A 19,798-nucleotide genomic window follows, 5' to 3' on the forward strand; every position below is an offset into this window, starting at 1 on the left:
GTACTGTACAAACTGTATATTCTATCCCCTATCCCTATCCCTAAACCTAAAGATCATAGAACACTTTTTGCATTTTTAGATTTGTAAAAAATATTGTTCTGTACAATTTATTAGCTTTTTTTGCCCCTGGGGACCTCAATTTTGGTCCCCACGGTGACACGAGTCCCCATGTGTTGGTGTGTATTCAGGTTTAGGTCCCCACCGGGATATACAAACATGAACGCACACACACAGACGCGCACACACACACACACACACAGACACGCGCACACACACACACACACACAGACACGCACGCACAGTGAAAGCACACATTTAAGATAAAGGAGAGAGAAAAACTGGTCAAATATTAACTAGACTATAAATTCCTATATGCAATATTAATTAAGTAAAACTTCTAAATTCTAAAGCAGCCCCCACTCGGCCAGGCAAATAGTGCAAAACAGTATGCAAATGGTTGCGAGGAACCCAAAACTCCAATTGAGAAAAAAAACCTCAGAAGAACCCAAGCCCAACCAGGGGATTCCAGTTCTCAACTCAACTTTATTTATATAGCGCTTTTTACAATTTCCATTGTTACAAAGCAGCTGTACATAAGACATATTGACTATAAGCAAACCAATTAAAGTTGTACCTTCAAAAACAAGAAAAAGGTGAAAACAAAGAAGACAGACATACCCACATACAAAACACTCCACACACACAATATGCACACGTACTAACACACAGACACACACACACGGATGCGCACGCACACACACACGTACACAGACAAGTACGCGCACACACAAAGACACGCATGCACACACACGCACAGTGAGAGCACACATTTAAGATAAAGGAGAGAGAGAAGCACAGGTCAAATATAACAGAATATAAAAATATTCCTATTCCTGTGCGGTTACCAACTTTCTTTGTTCTGCGGAAGAAAGTCTTAAAGGTTTGAAATGACAAGAGGGTGAGTAAATAATGACAGAATTTTCATTTTTGGGTGAACTATCACTTTAAGCATTAAAGATGCCACGAATAAAAACCACAATTTTAACCCGAGCTTTTGTTATATAAGAGGGAATCGTATTCACGCGAACATCATGTAAGTGTCAGAACTGAAAATGCCCTTGTTACTGAGATTACAACTGTTATTGACACCAGGCCCAGCGAACGGCAGGTTCTGGAATGCACCTATCTATGACTCAACTCAACTCATCTTTATTTATATAGCACCAATAAAAACAACAATTGTTGATCAAGGTGCTTGACAATCAGAAAAAAAATGAAAAAAGAAGATACAACATAACATAGATCCCAGCACACATCACAACACACATCACACCCCCGTAAAACAATTTAAATACAGTTAAAAGCCAAAGTAAAAAGGTAAGTTTTGAGTTTAGTTGTGAACTCCTTTACTGTGGAGGAGGTTCTGACAGTGACCGGTAGACTGTTCCAGAGTTTTGGAGCTGCAACAGCAAATGCTCGATCGCCTCTCAATTTCCGTTTAGCACAGGGAATGTTCAAAAGTCTCTGGTTTGCAGACCTTAGAGACCTTCCAGCATTGTGACCAGATAATAAATCGGAAAGATACACAGGAGCTAATCCATGCAAAGCTTTAAAAACCAACAACAGAACTTTAAAATCAATTCTGTAATGAATTGGGAGCCAATGCAAAGAAATTGACGCCATTGATAGGTTGAACACCGCCTCCACAGAAAGAATATCAACGACTACTTCTTTAGCCCCGCCCACTGGTTCGCGCATGACAGAACTGAAGTAACACAAGTGGCGCGGAACCAGATAGAGCTAGCAAGCAATAAACAAATTGCAAATAAAGATAGCTAAATATTTTGCCATCCCTGGTTGTGGAAGAACAAGCTGCATAACCTTCCTTTGGATTCCGATATTAGGAATGCGTGGTTAAAGTTTATTTTTAAAGACGTTCCAGCTCATGTGGGAAAAACATGGAGCGTTTGATCGTTTCATTTCTCCGAGGATTCCTTCATGAACAAGGCACAGATTGACGCTAGATTTGCGGAGAGACTAAAATTAAAAAGCAGTGCTGTGCCATCAATATTGAATCCAATAGGAATGGCGCAGCACACATTTAAGATAAAGGAGAGAGAAGCACAGGTCAAATATAACAGACTATACATTCCTATATGCAATATTAATTAAGTAAAACTTTAAATTCTAAAGCAAACCCCCCGGCCAGGCAGATGCAAAACAGTATGCAAACGGTGGGGAGGAACCCAAAACTCTAATCGAGAAAAAAAACCTCAGGAGAACCCAGGCCCAACCAGGGGATTCCAGTTCCCCTCTGGCAAAAGCTTCTGCCTCTGCACAAGCTCCAGAGAGCTTGCACACGGCTAAATAAAATAAATAAACTTACTAATAAGGTAAATTATAGTTTAAGATTATCATTAATGATCTAATAGCATTTGAAATTTTGTGGTGAGGACGTTTTAGGTGACCGCGTCCTTCTTTATCCAGCTCTATCATCTCAGCTCTTGTCAGGTCTCCGATCTACCATCAGGTCTGGGAATGAACTGCATCCTGCTCACTGTGGTAACCTTGGAACAATGAGACAAGACTGGCTGAGAGTAGAGTACTGTTCTGCACTCTTTGATGCAACAAGCACATCAGTTGTGTTCCTGGTTCCGGTTGATCTAACTAATGCAGCCTAAACCCTCAGAGGATTTATATTATGGAAGTGTAGTGTATGCAAGATTAAAAAGATGCGTCTTTAGTCTAGATTTAAACTGACAGAGTGTGTCTGCCTCCCGGACAGTGCAGGGAAGACTATTCCAAAGTTTAGGCGCTAGATAGGAAAAGGATCTACCTGCTGCACTTGATTTTGAAATTCTAGGTATTACCAACTGACAGGATGCCTGAGAGCGTAATGCACCTGAAGGACTGTAATACAAGAGGAGTTCACTCAAGTACTGAGGAGCTAAACAATGTAGGGCTTTATAGGTAATAAACTAGATTTTAAAGTTAATGCGATGTTTTATAGGTAACCAGTGCAAGGTTGACAGAACCGGGCTAATATGTTCATACTTTTTTGTACGTATAAGAACACGAGCTGCCGAGTTTTGGACCAGTTTGAGTTTTTGTAATAAGCCTGCAGGGCAACCACCTAACAGTGCATTACAGTAATCTAGTCTTGATGTCATGAATGCATGAATTAACTTCTCTGCATCTGATATTGACAGCATATGACGTAGTTTAGATATATTCTTTATATGGAAAAACGCAATTGTACAGGTGTTGGCGACGTGGCTCTCAAATGACATTACTATCGAATAGAACACTAAGATTCTTCGCTGACGATGAGTGTTTTATGGAACATCTGTCAATAGTTAAGCAGTATTCTTGGTTATTACGTATGGCGGTTTTCGGTCCAATAAGTAACAATCGGTTTTGTCCGAGTTCAGTAATAAAAAGTTGTTACTCATCCAGTTTTTTATATCGCCTATGCATTCCATTATTCGATAGGAAATATAAAGTTGAGTATCATCAGCATAACAGTGAAAGCTAACTCTGTGTCGCTTTATTATATCTCCTAGAGGTAGCATGTATAATGCGAAGAGCAGAGGCCCTAAGACTGAGCCCTGTGGTACACCGTACTGGATTTGCGTGACACCTCATTGTTTATTGCTACAAATTGAAAACGGTAGGATAAATAAGATTTAAACCATTTCAAAGCTATTACCTTAATGCCGACGTAATTTTCGAGTCTGTGTAGGAGTGTGCTGTGGTCAATGGTATCGAATGCAGCACTAAGGTCTAGCAGCACCCATAACGAGATACAACCTCGGTCAGACACCAATAGCAGATCATTTGTAACTCTGATCAAAGCAGTCTCTGTACTGTGACATGCTCTAAATCCAGACTGGAATACTTCATTGATGTCATTCCTTTGGAGGAAGGAGCATAATTGAGTTGAAACTACTTTTTCTAGAACTTTAGATATGAAAGGTAGCTTCGATATAGACCTGTAGTTCCCTAGTTTTCTAGGGTCGAGTTGGGTTTTTTTGACAAGGGGCCTTATAACAGCAACCTTATATGCTTTAGGCACATGTCCTAATGTCAGAGATGAGTTAATAATACAAAGAAGAGGATCTATAATTTCTTGGAGCAGTAAACGCATTTAAAACTGTTCCACAGAATTCTGCAGATTTTTCCAAAATTAAAGCACAGAATTAACAAAAAAGTCTGCAGATTCCGTATGACCCTGGTATTGAGTAATGTCATATCCCTCTGAAATAAAAATAAAACTGCACATTGTAATTTCTGTAAATTGAGTCTATTTATTATCAAAGTATTTGTCAGTAATGCAGCTATTTAGGGGGACAATGGCAATAATTGCACTGCAGGGTGATTTAAGGTGTGCCCCTAAATTTTCTGCTTGCGCTCCTAAAATTTTCAGTCAGGGGAAAAAAAGTTAGTCTGGAGCCCTGGTGTATATAAAATAAAGCTCTAAAGAGTGCCATAATATGACTTGAAGATTACACAAAGTCATTTCACAGGTGATACAAGCCAATAAGCATGCCTTACTCTGGAAAATAATGATCTATTAATATATCTCTGATAATGGTTAGTGACTGAACTAGATTTTATCAACCACAACAATACCACACTGCACCCACTAGCAGTTTTGCATGTGAAAGCAGCACTCATATTTTCAACAAAGTAATAAATCGTGTTAATCTTTCATGGTGATAGTTTATCTTTGTATCTGTAAACTGGATGTTGTTTCTCAGAGTACACAATCACCATGTACGACACGAAGAGCAGAGAGCTGCGCTGGAACGCCACCTATTCGGATTATGCCTTCACCCTGCCCGACGACGACACCAAATACAGTATGTTCACTGTTTTCTACTTTCTTGTATTGGACTGAACAGTAATTTGATGGCATTTCAATGGTTGAGATCTCTCTAATACATAAACCAAAAGAGAGGCCATAAATACGTTGTATTGCACCTGAGGCACACTGTAAACACATCTGGCTACAGTGAAGTTAAAACACATAATCCTTCCAGTTTTTTCATCTTGCTTTCTTTTTATTTGACGTGTTTGACAGAGATGGCTCACTTTGTGTCCAACGGTGACGGTCTTGTGGTGACGGTAGACAGTGAATCCGGCGATGTGCAGTGGGTACAGAACTACAACTCTCCCGTGGTGGCCATCTACATCTGGCAGCGTGAGGGACTGCGCAAGGTCACGCACACCAACATTGCTGTGGAAACACTGCGTTACCTGACCTTCATGTCAGGAGAGGGGGGACGCATCACGCAGTGGAAATATCCATTTCTTCGGGAGAAGAAGACTAAAGATAAGCTAATGTGAGCAGCGCTTTAAACCCCATGTACAATAAGTAATGATGGTAATTTAAGAGATGGTCACAAAAGCTGTTGTTCGGCCCACACACAAAAAAAACAGATTGGTTTACTTACGTAGCAGAAAGTAAGTAAACCTATCTTTAGTTAATTTGTTGTATTACAAGATTGCACTATGAGAGTAATGCAAATTACAAAATAAATCTCAAAAAGAGTCCGGATGCTTTTCAGTAACATGAATTTGTTTGGTATGTCAAAAATATATGTGAAAGATGTTACAATGTGATTTTTCTTTTGGGGTTATGACTTGACATGTTTTTGTGTAAAACGTACTGTATCTTTTCATCTGTGTTTCCTATAACATCCACCATATGAGCCACATCCTGTCTGCTTTTCCTATGCTATGTGCAGAAGATGCTTGAGCATGTGCAGATTCAGTCTTTTTTTTTTTTACAACAGATCACAAAGAAATGGCTGGAGTGAGATCAAACTCAGCACTTAGCCACAGGTCTCTTAACACTCATGTTTTAAAATCCCTCTGCATTCGAAAATTTAATCTTTAAGGTGATAGTTTACCCCCTAAAAAAATCTTTCATCATTTACTCACCCTCTTGTCTTTTCAAACCTGTATTACTTCTTCTGTAGAACACAAAAAAAGATTTTGAACAAAGTTGGTAACTGGCCCCCATTCTCTTGCATTCGTTATAGAACTGAATGAGGGGCAGTGCTGTGCGGTTACCAACTTTCTTTGTTCTGCGGAAGAAAGTCTTAAAGGTTTGAAATGACAAGAGGGTGAGTAAATAATGACAGAATTTTCATTTTTGGGTGAACTATCACTTTAAGCATTAAAGATGCCACGAATAAAAACCACAATTTTAACCCGAGCTTTTGTTATATAAGAGGGAATCGTATTCACACGAACATCATGTAAGTGTCAGAACTGAAAATGCCCTTGTTACTGAGATTACAACTGTTATTGACACCAGGCCCAGCGAACGGCAGGTTCTGGAATGCACCTATCTATGACTCAACTCAACTCATCTTTATTTATATAGCACCAATAAAAACAACAATTGTTGATCAAGGTGCTTGACAATCAGAAAAAAAATGAAAAAAGAAGATACAACATAACATAGATCCCAGCACACATCACAACACACATCACACCCCCGTAAAACAATTTAAATACAGTTAAAAGCCAAAGTAAAAAGGTAAGTTTTGAGTTTAGTTGTGAACTCCTTTACTGTGGAGGAGGTTCTGACAGTGACCGGTAGACTGTTCCAGAGTTTTGGAGCTGCAACAGCAAATGCTCGATCGCCTCTCAATTTCCGTTTAGCACAGGGAATGTTCAAAAGTCTCTGGTTTGCAGACCTTAGAGACCTTCCAGCATTGTGACCAGATAATAAATCGGAAAGATACACAGGAGCTAATCCATGCAAAGCTTTAAAAACCAACAACAGAACTTTAAAATCAATTCTGTAATGAATTGGGAGCCAATGCAAAGAAATTGACGCCATTGATAGGTTGAACACCGCCTCCACAGAAAGAATATCAACGACTACTTCTTTAGCCCCGCCCACTGGTTCGCGCATGACAGAACTGAAGTAACACAAGTGGCGCGGAACCAGATAGAGCTAGCAAGCAATAAACAAATTGCAAATAAAGATAGCTAAATATTTTGCCATCCCTGGTTGTGGAAGAACAAGCTGCATAACCTTCCTTTGGATTCCGATATTAGGAATGCGTGGTTAAAGTTTATTTTTAAAGACGTTCCAGCTCATGTGGGAAAAACATGGAGCGTTTGATCGTTTCATTTCTCCGAGGATTCCTTCATGAACAAGGCACAGATTGACGCTAGATTTGCGGAGAGACTAAAATTAAAAAGCAGTGCTGTGCCATCAATATTGAATCCAATAGGAATGGCGCAGCAATCTATGTGTATGCAGCTTTAAGGTGATTGGTTACAGGGTTGTGATGTCATAGACAGAGGTGGTTTCGAATGGCATTTTTTAAACTGTCTTTGGTAAACTGCAGTTTTAGGGGCTGTGCCCACCAAGGCGTTTTGGTGTGTTTTCTCAATTGTTTCCAATAGAAAGGCTTCATTTTTCGGAAACTGCAGCAGCTGGCATTCTCTTCCACTGGCTCAACGCCGGCGCTCAGCGTTTTTTTCATGCTCAGCGTATAATAGTAACCAATGCGCCTCCGCTTGAAAAAAAACGCAGTTCAAGCGCCAGCAACCGGCGTTTTCATGCTCTAACCACTGAGCTACAGGAAAGCATTGAATCACTTATAATATTATAGAATTAGACTTATTCTATTTAGGTGCTTTGTATGAATTATTTTTAAAGTCACTTGCAGTCTTAAAACTTCAAAACATATTGTGAATGATAATCTGCTATTTCTGTCTGGTACTGTTACAGGTCCACGCTGTATGTAGGGAAACACTCCACTGGCTTGTACGCATCTCCCTCATTGGTACATGATGGTGTTGCTGTTGTGGTGAGTTATGATAAACTGTTAAAGCATTGTTAAGGACCTGTCACACCAAATACAATTAAGCGACATGAATTTGTTACAAGATTTGGTATACAAATACTTAGTTATCCTTCCCTTGGTTGAAAACATGGAACACAGTGGAGAGCTTTTACAGTTGAATGTGTATGATCTATGTGATGACTTTATAAATGTGAAAACATACACCAAACCCTTCTAAAGTAAATAAGGCTGATTGGGAATATCTGTATGGTTATAAAGTGCTAGAAACACCACAGCTTTAACAAGTCAGACCATATTCTAATTAAACATTCTGAAATTGTCTCAAGTCATGTTTATGTGTATGTTGACAATATAATAATGTTATATAATTACATGGCTCTCTGGAATGATTAAATTTGTTACATTCTGACGTCTCTTATCCCTTAAAACTGATAACATTGTGCTGTGGTCCTGATCGCCCTGTCTGGGTTTATTTTGCGATAACATCCGGCTGTCTGTACATTATCCCTTACTAATATTGGTCGTGTGGTTCTCTCTTTAAGCATGAGTGCACCCAATGTCACCATCTTCTATTCTTTTAGCAAACAGCAAACTGATCTGCACTGATGCTACTGCTAGTACAGAATTTATTATTAGGGCCTGAGCACGGAGGAGCGAGCCACAGGCTTGCACCGCAGTGCAGAGCCCTATTGTTTCTGTGTTCTTCTCCCTCTTTTATCGCTAATTTGAAGGCCTAAACATGCTCAAAAACTCACAATAACTTGCACACGCATCAGACGTGGCGAAAATTTACGTCTGATAGAGGTTTCAAAATTAGGCGTGGCAAAATCGCTCGCTAGCGCCACCTAGAACTGCCCAAGCCGCTACGCAAAACGTACATGCACCAAATTTGGTGGGTTCATAGAACACCCCGAATCATTAAGAAAAGTCTCTTGGAGCATATCTCTAAACCCAACAGGAAGTCCGTTATTTTTAATTTCCTGTGCAATTTTGTAATTTGTTTCAATTTACAGTCGTCGTACTTTAACGAACTCCTCCTAGAGTTTTAATCCGATCAACATCATCTTCATGTCATTCTCATTTTAAGGCCTTTGCGAAGCTAAATTGCGGAGATCTTGACTTTTCGTGGGGGATCGTGACCCTGGCGGCCTGCCAAAGTTTGGCGTTTCGCCATGAACAGGAAGTTGTTGTAACTCAGGCATACAATGTCCAACAGGCCCCAGACTTCACACATTTGATAAAAGTCCTGGCCTGAAGACATCTACATGGTTATATTCAGATACAGTTATAGCGCCACCTGCAGGACACAGGAAGTGACATGTTTTAAACTGTGATTAACTCCTCATAGAGATTTGAACAGATCAGCATCATATTTGAAGAGTACAGCCAGTATTATCTTCACACCTTTGTGAAGATACATTGAAAGATCCTAACTTTTCTCCGAGGGGCGTGTACGTGGCGGCCTGATAAAGTTTGATGTTTCGCCATGAAACAGGAACCTATAGTAACTCAGGTACACAATGTCTGACCAGCCCCAAACTTCACATGTTTGATAAGAGACCTGGCCTGAAGACATCTACATGGTAATTTTCAGATACTGTTATAGCGCCACCTGCAGGAAACAGGAAGTAGCATGTTAAGCATGAGAAGACAGCACGTTTAACATTGAAGTCAGAATGCTTGACACACCGTTGCAGCACCCCTTTAATAATGTAGCAGAATGAAATGGGTGTCTACATTTGAACATAAATTTATTGCTAAAAGAACTGATTAAGTTTCTGATATTTTATAGGAAGTTGTTGAATAAAGTTGTTGTTTTATTGCGCACAAAGAAAACATTTGTAGATTATGTTTCTATGGTATACTGGATATCTTAAGTTAGCATGTCTTAAGTTTTAAAGGTGTTTATTGGCAAAAACATTATATATGCAAATAGTCAACATTTACAATGTTGGGCCTTGTTTTTCATAACCTTTGCAATTATGATCACTCTGCATAATATTCTATAAACAATGTGAATGGACAACAGCTTAAGCAGAAACTTTGCAAAACCCAGCATTTATGTCGCTGCTCATACTTTTGGCCACCACTGTAGTCACATAGAATATTTTAAAGCTGCAGTCCTTAACTTTGGCCTCTTTGTCACCATCTCAGTTTGAAACATAAAATGTCAGTTATATGCAGAGTTATTTTCTTTACGTGGGTTGTGCTTTGGCACTGCTGCTCTGCCCAGATGAATCTGAGCTCTTTGCTAAATGTCCGACTGCTGAGACCGCATCAGAGCACATCTGTACATCAACTTGTCACAATAGGCGTGGTGGAAGAAGAACCCAGATGCAGGCAGGCAAGAGTCCAGGCTGGAAGGCCGGCTGGACAGGGCTTGACGCCGGCTGGAAGGCCGGCTGGACCGGACTGGACGCCAGCTGGATCACCGGACTGGACGCCGGCTGCACCGGACTGGACGCCGGCTGGATTACCGGACTGGACACAGGACTGGACACAGGACTGGACACAAGACTGGACACAAGACTGGACGCCGGCTGCACCGGACTGGACCTCCCCCTCCTCAGCTTCTTCTTCCTGGACCGGCCCACAGGACATGTGGCCGGTTGCTGAGAAGCGATGGTGAGCCCGAGATACTCCGCACCGGAGGAGTCGGACGGGGAGTCCCGCGACTCCCTTCGTCTCCGCCGGCCACGGGTGTCGCTAGGTGGTGCAGCAGAGTGCCCCGAGGCAGATGGATCGGAGGGACCCAAGGTAATGGTGTCAATGTTAAGGACACGTTCCTCCGGAATCACCTCCAGGCGGGACGGAGAGGCAAGACGTGCTGAGGCCCCTGGCGGATCCCGATTGTTAGCATAACATACGAGATTCCCAAAGCCCAGGGGTCTCAGCATCCGCATCTCCGACCGGGAGAGTGGTTCCGCAAGACAGCCATTGAACATTACCTTGAGTTCCTCCTCCCCAAAGCAGCCTCGCTCTGCTACATCCAGAAACTGATCGGCGAACAACCAGATGTTAGTGTCTCCCTGGCGAAGGGAAAGGAGGCGGTGGGTCTCCTTAGCCCGGCTCCCCATGTCCAAAGAGCTGCCTGCTGGGCTCAGTATTGGCTCATGGATTCTGTCACGATGGGCGTGGTGGAAGAAGAACCCAGATGCAGGCAGGCAAGAGTGCGGGGATAACAAAAAGACTTTATTTTCCAACTAGAAACAAAAACCCACAATGGGGAAAAAACAGACACTAACAGAATAAATAATACACAAACTTTGACAGGAAAAAATAAACGGGACTGGACTAAACTAACATAACACTTGACTAAACATAACTTGACAAACTAAACTAAACACTTACTAAGACTGGACTGGGTTCTTTAAACAGCAAAACAGGATAACAGGAACACTGACAGGCACGATACACATACAATACACGAGCACAGGACAAAGAAACATGAGGGCATTCATAGGGAAGACAAACGAGGGATAAAGACATGGGGCAGGTGTGGGTAATCAAACACTCAGGGAAAGATAACAAGGAAATGAGAGGAGCGGGGCCAATGACGAGACAGTGGAGAGAACGTATATTATTGTCAAAAGGACAATAATATGTTTCTCTCCACACATAACCAAAAGCTTTGTCATATGGCTCTGCTACAGGACCAAGAAAAACATAACTAAATGAAGCAGAGCCATGACACAACTTGACAGTAACACGTGACCGTGTCTATACCAGATACAACTCAAAACGTTTAAAAACATCACTAATATAGATCAATTGTAGCGTTCGTTATTGCGTCTCGCCTGATGTAGACAACAACTCTAAATAACATGTAAAATACCGCCTACCTCCATCCTACAAGTAATATATCTGAAACATGTCGTCTGAACACATTCAATATCTTGCGCTTTTGTTCTGACTACATGACACAAAGACTTTTAAAAAATAAATCACGATAGTGATGTCTTATCTGTTAATGCAATCCTTTCAGATATCGGAGCCAACTCTCAAAAACCCTTTCGATATTAGCTTTTGCTTTAGCATGAAGCTGTCACTTTAGCTCTCCGGAGCACGAAGTTACTTTGTTATTAACAACAGATGATTCCCCAGATGTAATCAGCATCAGAACTTAATAAATTAAGATGGTTACATGACATTCCCCAGATGATTACAGCCATCTAGATGATGATTTAAATTGCAAGCGTCTGTTATAAAAATTAACGAAACTCTCTCACACGTAGCAGTGACGCTGCAGCCCCATCCACACACACGTGATAAACTAGCCGGTTCCTCTCCTTTGTGTTTAGGGACGTGATGTAATGACGCAAAGACGTACTCCCCCAAATAAAATTTTCCTGCATGGGGCGACCCGACAGTGCAAATTATAAATCATTATTATAAGTTTACCATTGTGAATCAGAGTAAGATAAGACAATCTTTTTGAATAGGGATGCACCGAAACGAAAATTCTTGGCCGAAGCCGAACATGATGTGAAACACTTGGCTGAAGGCTGAATAATACAGAACACCGAACATGGTTTTTTTGCATTTCTTCTATTTATTAAGCTATTTTTTCACTATTGCACAAACTGAATAGTCAAAGTGTGCTTTTTATAATTTGTCTTGCTTTTCAATAAAATACAATACAACTTAATATAAAATTGAGCAAAACAAAGTAAATTCAAACAAAAAAATTGAGCCCTCTCCCTTCATGAATAGCCTATATTAATTAGGCCTATAACTGACTGCTAAAAGAATGTAATGTAAGTTACACTGTACCCCTACAACAAAACACTTCATTAAAAACTGTCATTCCACATTAGGCCTATAAGCTAAAAATACGAATAAACTAAAACTGTTGGATTATTATAGGCTACATTGCAAAATGACTTGAGAAAAAAAAAACATCCAATGCAAGCAATTCTGACTGATGCTGACTGACAACCGTTTCAGTTCACGTCTCTCCTCCAAACTCCGCCCACAAAAGCTGACTGTTCTCTCAGAAGGTGCACAGAACATACTTTGACAAGTTGTTTAGTACATGGAACTGTGTGCACGCGACCACTGTATGATGTCAAAGGATGTCTTGAGCGGCGGGGCTACTGTCAGACAGCCCGCTTCCGTCTGAAGTAAAGTTACCGACCGGTAAAGACGCTTTCATTCGGAAATTTACTTCCGTGCGGCAAGTCCCGTGCTGTGTCTTTCTCTGACACTTTAAAATGCTCCACACACACACGCACGCACACACACACGCACTGCCAAAATGTTTGCGGCAGTAATAAAGCGCACGCGTTTCTGTCTCTCTCTCTGTCTCTCTCTGCACTGGTTGCTGCTTGATCGTATCACGAGTCATGTTCGGTAAAATTTATTCGGCCATTTCACACATTCGGCATCAAAACACCGAACTTGCGTTTTTTGCTATTTTCGGCCGAACATTTTCGGTGGCCGAACATTCGGTGCATCCCTAGTTTTGAACACTGATCTGTCTAAGTATTTACTCAATAATTGATTTCTGATTATTTTTATCCCAAAATGATCGCGGATTGCCCCTTTATGATGTCTTTATACTTTCTTCATGTGCTTTGAGTTCATGTTGCATTGCTCTCTATGTGGGAAGTCAGAAATATGTCGGATCTCAGTTTAATTCTCCTCTAAATCTTAATTTGTGTTCTGAAGATGAACAAAGGTCTTACGGTTATGAAACGACTTGAGGATTAGTAATTCATGACAGAATTTTTATTCTAACCCTGAATTAACCATTTAACTGTAGTTACACTACGAGACATGACGATTTCTTGTTATCATTTATTTTTCTTAATTTTTTCAGCATTAAGAAAAATAAAACCACTTCAGCTGAACTTGACTATCATTGATATTCAGTGTTAATGTATTCAACAAACAATGGTCTTTAGCTGTAGAAGCAACATGGTCAAGTGGTTAGTCTCAATTGGCGTATTTTTCATAAGAAAGTATAATTATATACAGGAAAATTCATGTGTAATAAAAGAGAAGCATCTAGTTTAGTGTATTAATACGGTTTTTAACCATTTTTACATAATTTGTCCAAAATTATTTAGAAAATAATAGTTTTCAGCCTATATACCAATAAATGTTGCAAGTGGTGGTCAATGGTCAAGTGGTGTAACTGGTTAGTTTCAATTGGCGTATTTTTCATAAGAAAGTATAATTATATACAGGAAAATTAATGTGTAATAAAAGAGAAGCATCTAGTTTAGTGTATTAAAATGTTTTTTAACCATTTTTACATAATTTGTCCAAAATTATTTAGAAAATAATAGTTTTCAGCCTATATACCAATAAATGTTGCAAAAACTCATTAAAATTTATATTTTGAGAATAACGTAAATCAATTCTATTTTTGTGTGATATTTTAAAATAAATGATTTATTTTATGAGTATCTTTACATTCCATCTAGGTGGATAAAATATTTAATATTTCTCAGTCTTTGATGGTTCACCATTTGACATTTTCAGGAACTTAATAAAAAATGGTGCAAATGTTTTTTGTAATTACAGAAAATCAACATAAATACACTTAAGTACATTTTAAAATATCTGATGCATGCTTTTAAAACCAGTTTTTAAAAGATTAATGATTTTCTCATCTTGCCAATCCTGTTTTGTCACTGACCCATGAACAGTGCTGTGGAAGTGTTGGCTTTCAGATGTTTTATCTTCTTGCGTCAACTCTGTAATGCTGTTGTGGACCAAGCCACATAAAATGTGTGCGTGTGTGTGTCTCAGCCCCGCGGAAGGAAGTTTCCTTTGCTTGAGGGCCCTAGTAACCAGGAGTCAAGTCTGGAAGAGGACCAGGAGTGTGTGATCACACCCAGCACAACAGTGAAATTTAACACTGCACTGAAGGGGAGAAACCGCATCAACTTCATGAGGAATTCTCTGCTGCTGATAGGTGTGCCCTACAGTGCAAATTTTTGCTTTGGGTTAATACTGACTAGGCAATGCAAGACACTATTATTTTCCAAAATCACAATGGTCTCAATGTTTTAGTAAGAAATGTCATTTTACAGAGAATGGCTAATTTTCTGTGTTGGTAATGTTATTAAGGCATCAACATTATTCTCACCATTTGAGTTTCTCTTCTGTAGGTCACCACGAAACACCACCTGATGCTCACAACAAAATTTTGGAGAAATTTCCAGAGAGTATCCCCCGTCAACACAGCAACGTCATTCCCCCCGCCACAGACAAAACCATTGAAGAGGTATGTGCTCTACATGTGTCTTGTCTTCAGCTGTTAAAGAGAGTCTATACATATTTCTGTTGCCTTCCAGAAGGTGAACGAAAGTGGAATGGAGGACAGCAGTCCAGTGCCTCCACCCATCTCTTCCCTGCAGGAGAAACCTGGACGCCAACCACGTGTGGAGACTCCGGTAGACTCCATGTTGAAAGACATGGCCACTATTATCTTCTGCACCTTCCTGTTGGCTGGATGGGTGGCCTTCATCATCATCTACCCAAAGGTAAACATTTGGCAAAAAAAAACGTTTTTTATCTGCTTCTTAAAGCTAAGGAACATGCTGATCTTGAAGCAACAGGCAGGTCATTCCACCATCCTTTTTGGTATTGGCCACAAGACGTCGTTCTTTAGCAGAGCGCAGGGATCTAGAGGGTATTTAAGTCTGTATTAGCGAGTGAAGGTTTGGTATGGGGGTGCCAACCAGTGGTAGTTTTGTAGGCCAAATGCAGAGCTTTGAATTTGATGCGAGCGACTATAGGGGAGCCAATGTAAGCCGGAGTGATGTGTACTAATTGAAGACCACTCTTGCTGCTGCGTTGTGGATCATCTGTAGAGGTTTGGTTGTACAAGCTGGAAGTCGCGCCAGGAGAGCATTGCAGTATTCCAGTCTAGACAGGACAAAAGCCTGTACCAGGACTTGTGTAGCATGCTCTGACAGGAAAGGTCTAATTTTCCTAATGTTGTACAGGACAAATCTACAGGATTTCACAAGCACAATTACAAAGACTGTTAACACAAATAAAGCAATATGCATGAATTGCAATGCTGATGCAAAAATATACTCTACTATAGTAAATATTTTTACATTTATATAATATACTATAGCAAGATACTGTAGTAATACTACAGACATTACCCAAAACATACTTTGCCCCTACTAACCATAGTATTTCTCAGATTTGTATTGTAAAACCATACAAATTTACTACGATCTAACTATAGTAAAAATAGTACAACCATGATATTCGTAGTTGTAGCATGGTAATACATGTGGGGATCACTTTCATTAATAAATCATTAACAAACATTATATAATGCTTAACAGATCATTAGTTAATTATGTTCACATAGCTAGAAATATGAGATAATGTGCTTGTTAATGTTTACTAATGTACTTATACTAAACATTATCTAATGATTAATAGATCATTATTGAATGTAAATAGAAGTGCTTACAAATGTCATAAAATGATCATGCACTTCTCAAAATTCTTCAAATGATTTTGACATGGTTTAGAATGTTTAAAAACATTAGTTAATATTTACATATGTCATTAAACTTTCAATTCATATGATCATACAAACATTTTTAACAGAAATTATACAATGATTACAAGTTAATTTGTTTATGTACTTTTGAATGTCAACAAAGTTCACATATTATCTAATGCTCTTTTTCTACGTTTACAAATGTTGTTAAAAACTTGGGTAACACTTTATTTCACAGTGTCTTTGTTACACGTTACATCTAACTAGTGGCTTTCCTGTAGCTCAGTGGTTAGAGCATGGAGCTAGCAATGCCAAGGTCATGGTTTCGATCCCAGGGATTGCACATACTCAAATACAAATGTATAGTATCATGCAATTTAAGTCGCTTTGGATAAAAGCATCTGCCAAATGCATAAAATGTAAATGTAACTAACCCTAAACCAACCCCTAATTCTAACCCTGTAGTAGTACATGATGTTATTTTTGATTACTCAGTACTTATGTGTAATTACACTGTAACACGGGCAGCATAAGATAAAGTGTAACCAAAACTTGCTTAATTGGTAATTATAAGCACTTCACAAACTATTCATGTTAACGTATTATTAATTCATTCATAATCACAATCTGTAAAGGTCATATATTTGTTGTTTGTTTTTTGTTTAGGCTTCTGCTATTTTCACATATTCTAGTAATTATTTCTTATGTTTTTGCAGTACTTAATCTAAAGGGGAAACTATTAATCAATTGTAAATGTTTATAAATATTTACTAATTAGTAGTAACTTTATGAGTAGTCATCTTGATTGCAAAAATGTGTCCCAAATGACCTGAATTCACCCTATTTACACATTTTTACAAATCATTTATTAATAATTTGTTCATGTTTTACTATTCACTATTTGTCACACTCTCGAAGAAACGGACCCAAGCGCAAATGGATGCGAAAAGGAAGTTTATTCACAAAAACTGAAAAAAATAAACAACCAAGGAAAAACCTGTTGCGGGGCAAAAATAGTCCATCAAAAACAGTTTCGGGGTCAAGACAGTTCGAAGTGGGAAGGCGTGGGTCAACCGAGGGGCGAACGTAATCCGAAGGGCAAAGACAGCACGAGAACCAGACAGGCAAAGGTCAACCGGGGTGCAGACGATATCCAAAGGGGCAGAGGCAGCTCGAAGACAGACAGGCAAGGATCATACCAACAAGGCAAAGACAGGAACAGCGAGCGATCTCCGGGACCGGACAGCACCAGGCACACTAGGCAGAAACACGGTTAGTACAGGGCAAGACCGACTTGACAAAAACGATACTTCACCGTAAGGCTTGAAACAAAACACACAAGCAACGAGAGGGAGTACAGAGGAGAATATAAAGGGAAGAAATAAATGAGGAAAGGGGGAACAGCTGTGAGAGCGGGAGTGAGCGGTAAGTGAGAGCAGCTGTGCGAGAGCGCACGAGAGAAGTTGAAAAACAGATAGATGAAACCCGGGTCCTGACAATATTACTATAAATTTACTATTCATCATTTTTGTAAATTTTTATCAATGTTAACCAAGCATGTAGTACCTTTATGGGCATTGGACTTTTACAACATTTGTTAAAGGGTGGTTAGTTACATTTACAAGCATACAATTGTGCACAATTAAACAGAATATTCCTTGAATCATACATCAACAGAAGAAAATTAATCAACGTTTAAAGAAAATACTTCATTTATCAAATCAGTGTTATACAAACAGATTTAACCGTGTTTCTTATAGTAATCAAACTGAGCCATGTACATCGTTGACCACGTAACCAATTCTTAAACCTACCCATACCACTAAACCTGTCCTTAACCTTGGCCATATCACACCCAATAACAGCAAAAGTTTTATACAATGATTAAAAGCTTTTGTTATTGTAGAAAATCTGTTAAAATTCTTTGGAGATTTTCAAGATGTGCATGATTATATGAATTAAAGTTTAATAACATTTGTAAGCATTTTAATTTACATTAAATATTGATCTGTTAATCATAAGTAATGTTTAATAAATTTATTTGTAAAAATTAACAAACACGTTACATAACGTTTCTAGCTATTTGAATATATATTAACTAATGATCTGTTAGACATTATCTAATGTTTGTTAATGATGTATTAATGAAAGTTATTATAAAGTGTTACCTGGCCTACAATGACCTAATTATAATTATATTACATAGAATAATTGTTATAACTATAATAGAGTGCATTAAAATGTCATTAGATTATTTAAAGTTTAGGTCAAGAAAACAGGGCTCTAGACTAACTTTTTGCACTGGTTGCACTGGTGCGCCTAACTTTTTTTCTTAGGTGCACCAACACAAAAGTTAGGTGCACCCAAATTTTCGACCGCATCGCATTTAACACCGCAGTTTTACAAGTTCACTTTTTTTTATAAATCGCTGTCCATATAGGCAATATTGACTTGTAAATGATTAACTAACAATCTGGTCAACATAAAGTTCTTTATTTGAAGCACAATTCTACAAGAAAGCAGGGCTCTAGACTAACACTTGAGAGAGGTGGCACTGGTGCTACCAAGTTATTCAGTTGGTGGCACCAGCCCTTAATTTGATAGCACCAGAGTCGTGGGGTGAGGTAAGAAAAAAGAATCACTAAAACTTCATTAAAATGTGTTTAACACATTAATAAATCAACTAGAAATTAATACAAATAATTGTTTATGATTGAATTATTTTTATTGTATATGTAAACTCTCTTTCAACACTTTACCATATTTAAAGCACATCTTTCTTAAAGCTACTTTCTTCCTTTATTTGTTGTGAACGACTCCTATAAGAGAACACAATTCCTTTAATATCAGTAAGTGTTTTTGGGCCCGTCCGTTGTTGTTTGATGAACATTATAAACAGAGATCTTTATTATGCTGCTGCCCCTTTAAGAGCTCGCGCAATATACTGGAACACGTGTTTTGTTTCCCAACTGTTTGGTCACGAAACAAACTGAATACCTTTACAGGGTTTCTTGTTAATATGGGAATTTTTAGGTTATTTTGTGTTAATATGTCCATTTCAGAGTAAGAATGTGTGAAAGAGAACTCCGTTTAGTATTTTGTGCTCTGACTCTCTGGGCGCGCGCATATCTCAAACAACCCGCGAGACCTGAAGGCTTTTAGTGATTATTCTTCATGAAAGCTGCATTGATACATGTTTGGCTTCTATCAATAGCGACTCACACATAAATAGTATTTAGCGTGATTTATACCGTTTTGTATGCTTTGCAGTATTGTTAGAGATCTTTATACAATAGTTCAGTGCTTAAAGTTTAAACACGTGTTTCCTGCATTAGCTTCACATGCATACAATACTTGCAACACATTTCGTTATCTTTGCTGTTTTGTACCTTAGCAGTGGAAATTCTTGTATTCTGCATATTTATTTCAGTTGCAAGATTGAGCGCTTCACTCGTCTGCTCTTTCGGTCCTTCGCCTCTTA

The 19,798-nt window shown here is 39.0% G+C and overlaps 1 protein-coding gene across 3 annotated transcripts in view; it reads left to right on the forward strand.

Moving 5' to 3' along the window:
* Positions 1-19,798, forward strand: part of LOC130561538 (serine/threonine-protein kinase/endoribonuclease IRE1-like) — a 135,522-nt gene that overhangs the window by 58,636 nt on the left and 57,088 nt on the right. For all 3 annotated transcript variants that reach the window (XM_057345948.1, XM_057345949.1, XM_057345950.1), the window contains 6 exons: positions 4,761-4,862; positions 5,084-5,345; positions 7,760-7,838; positions 14,595-14,760; positions 14,957-15,072; positions 15,143-15,331. In XM_057345948.1, the coding sequence (XP_057201931.1) occupies positions 4,761-4,862; positions 5,084-5,345; positions 7,760-7,838; positions 14,595-14,760; positions 14,957-15,072; positions 15,143-15,331 (914 nt within the window). The remainder of the gene's footprint in view (positions 1-4,760; positions 4,863-5,083; positions 5,346-7,759; positions 7,839-14,594; positions 14,761-14,956; positions 15,073-15,142; positions 15,332-19,798) is intronic.

Source organism: Triplophysa rosa, linkage group LG11 (genome assembly GCF_024868665.1).
Source record: "Triplophysa rosa linkage group LG11, Trosa_1v2, whole genome shotgun sequence".
Taxonomy (NCBI): domain Eukaryota; kingdom Metazoa; phylum Chordata; class Actinopteri; order Cypriniformes; family Nemacheilidae; genus Triplophysa; species Triplophysa rosa.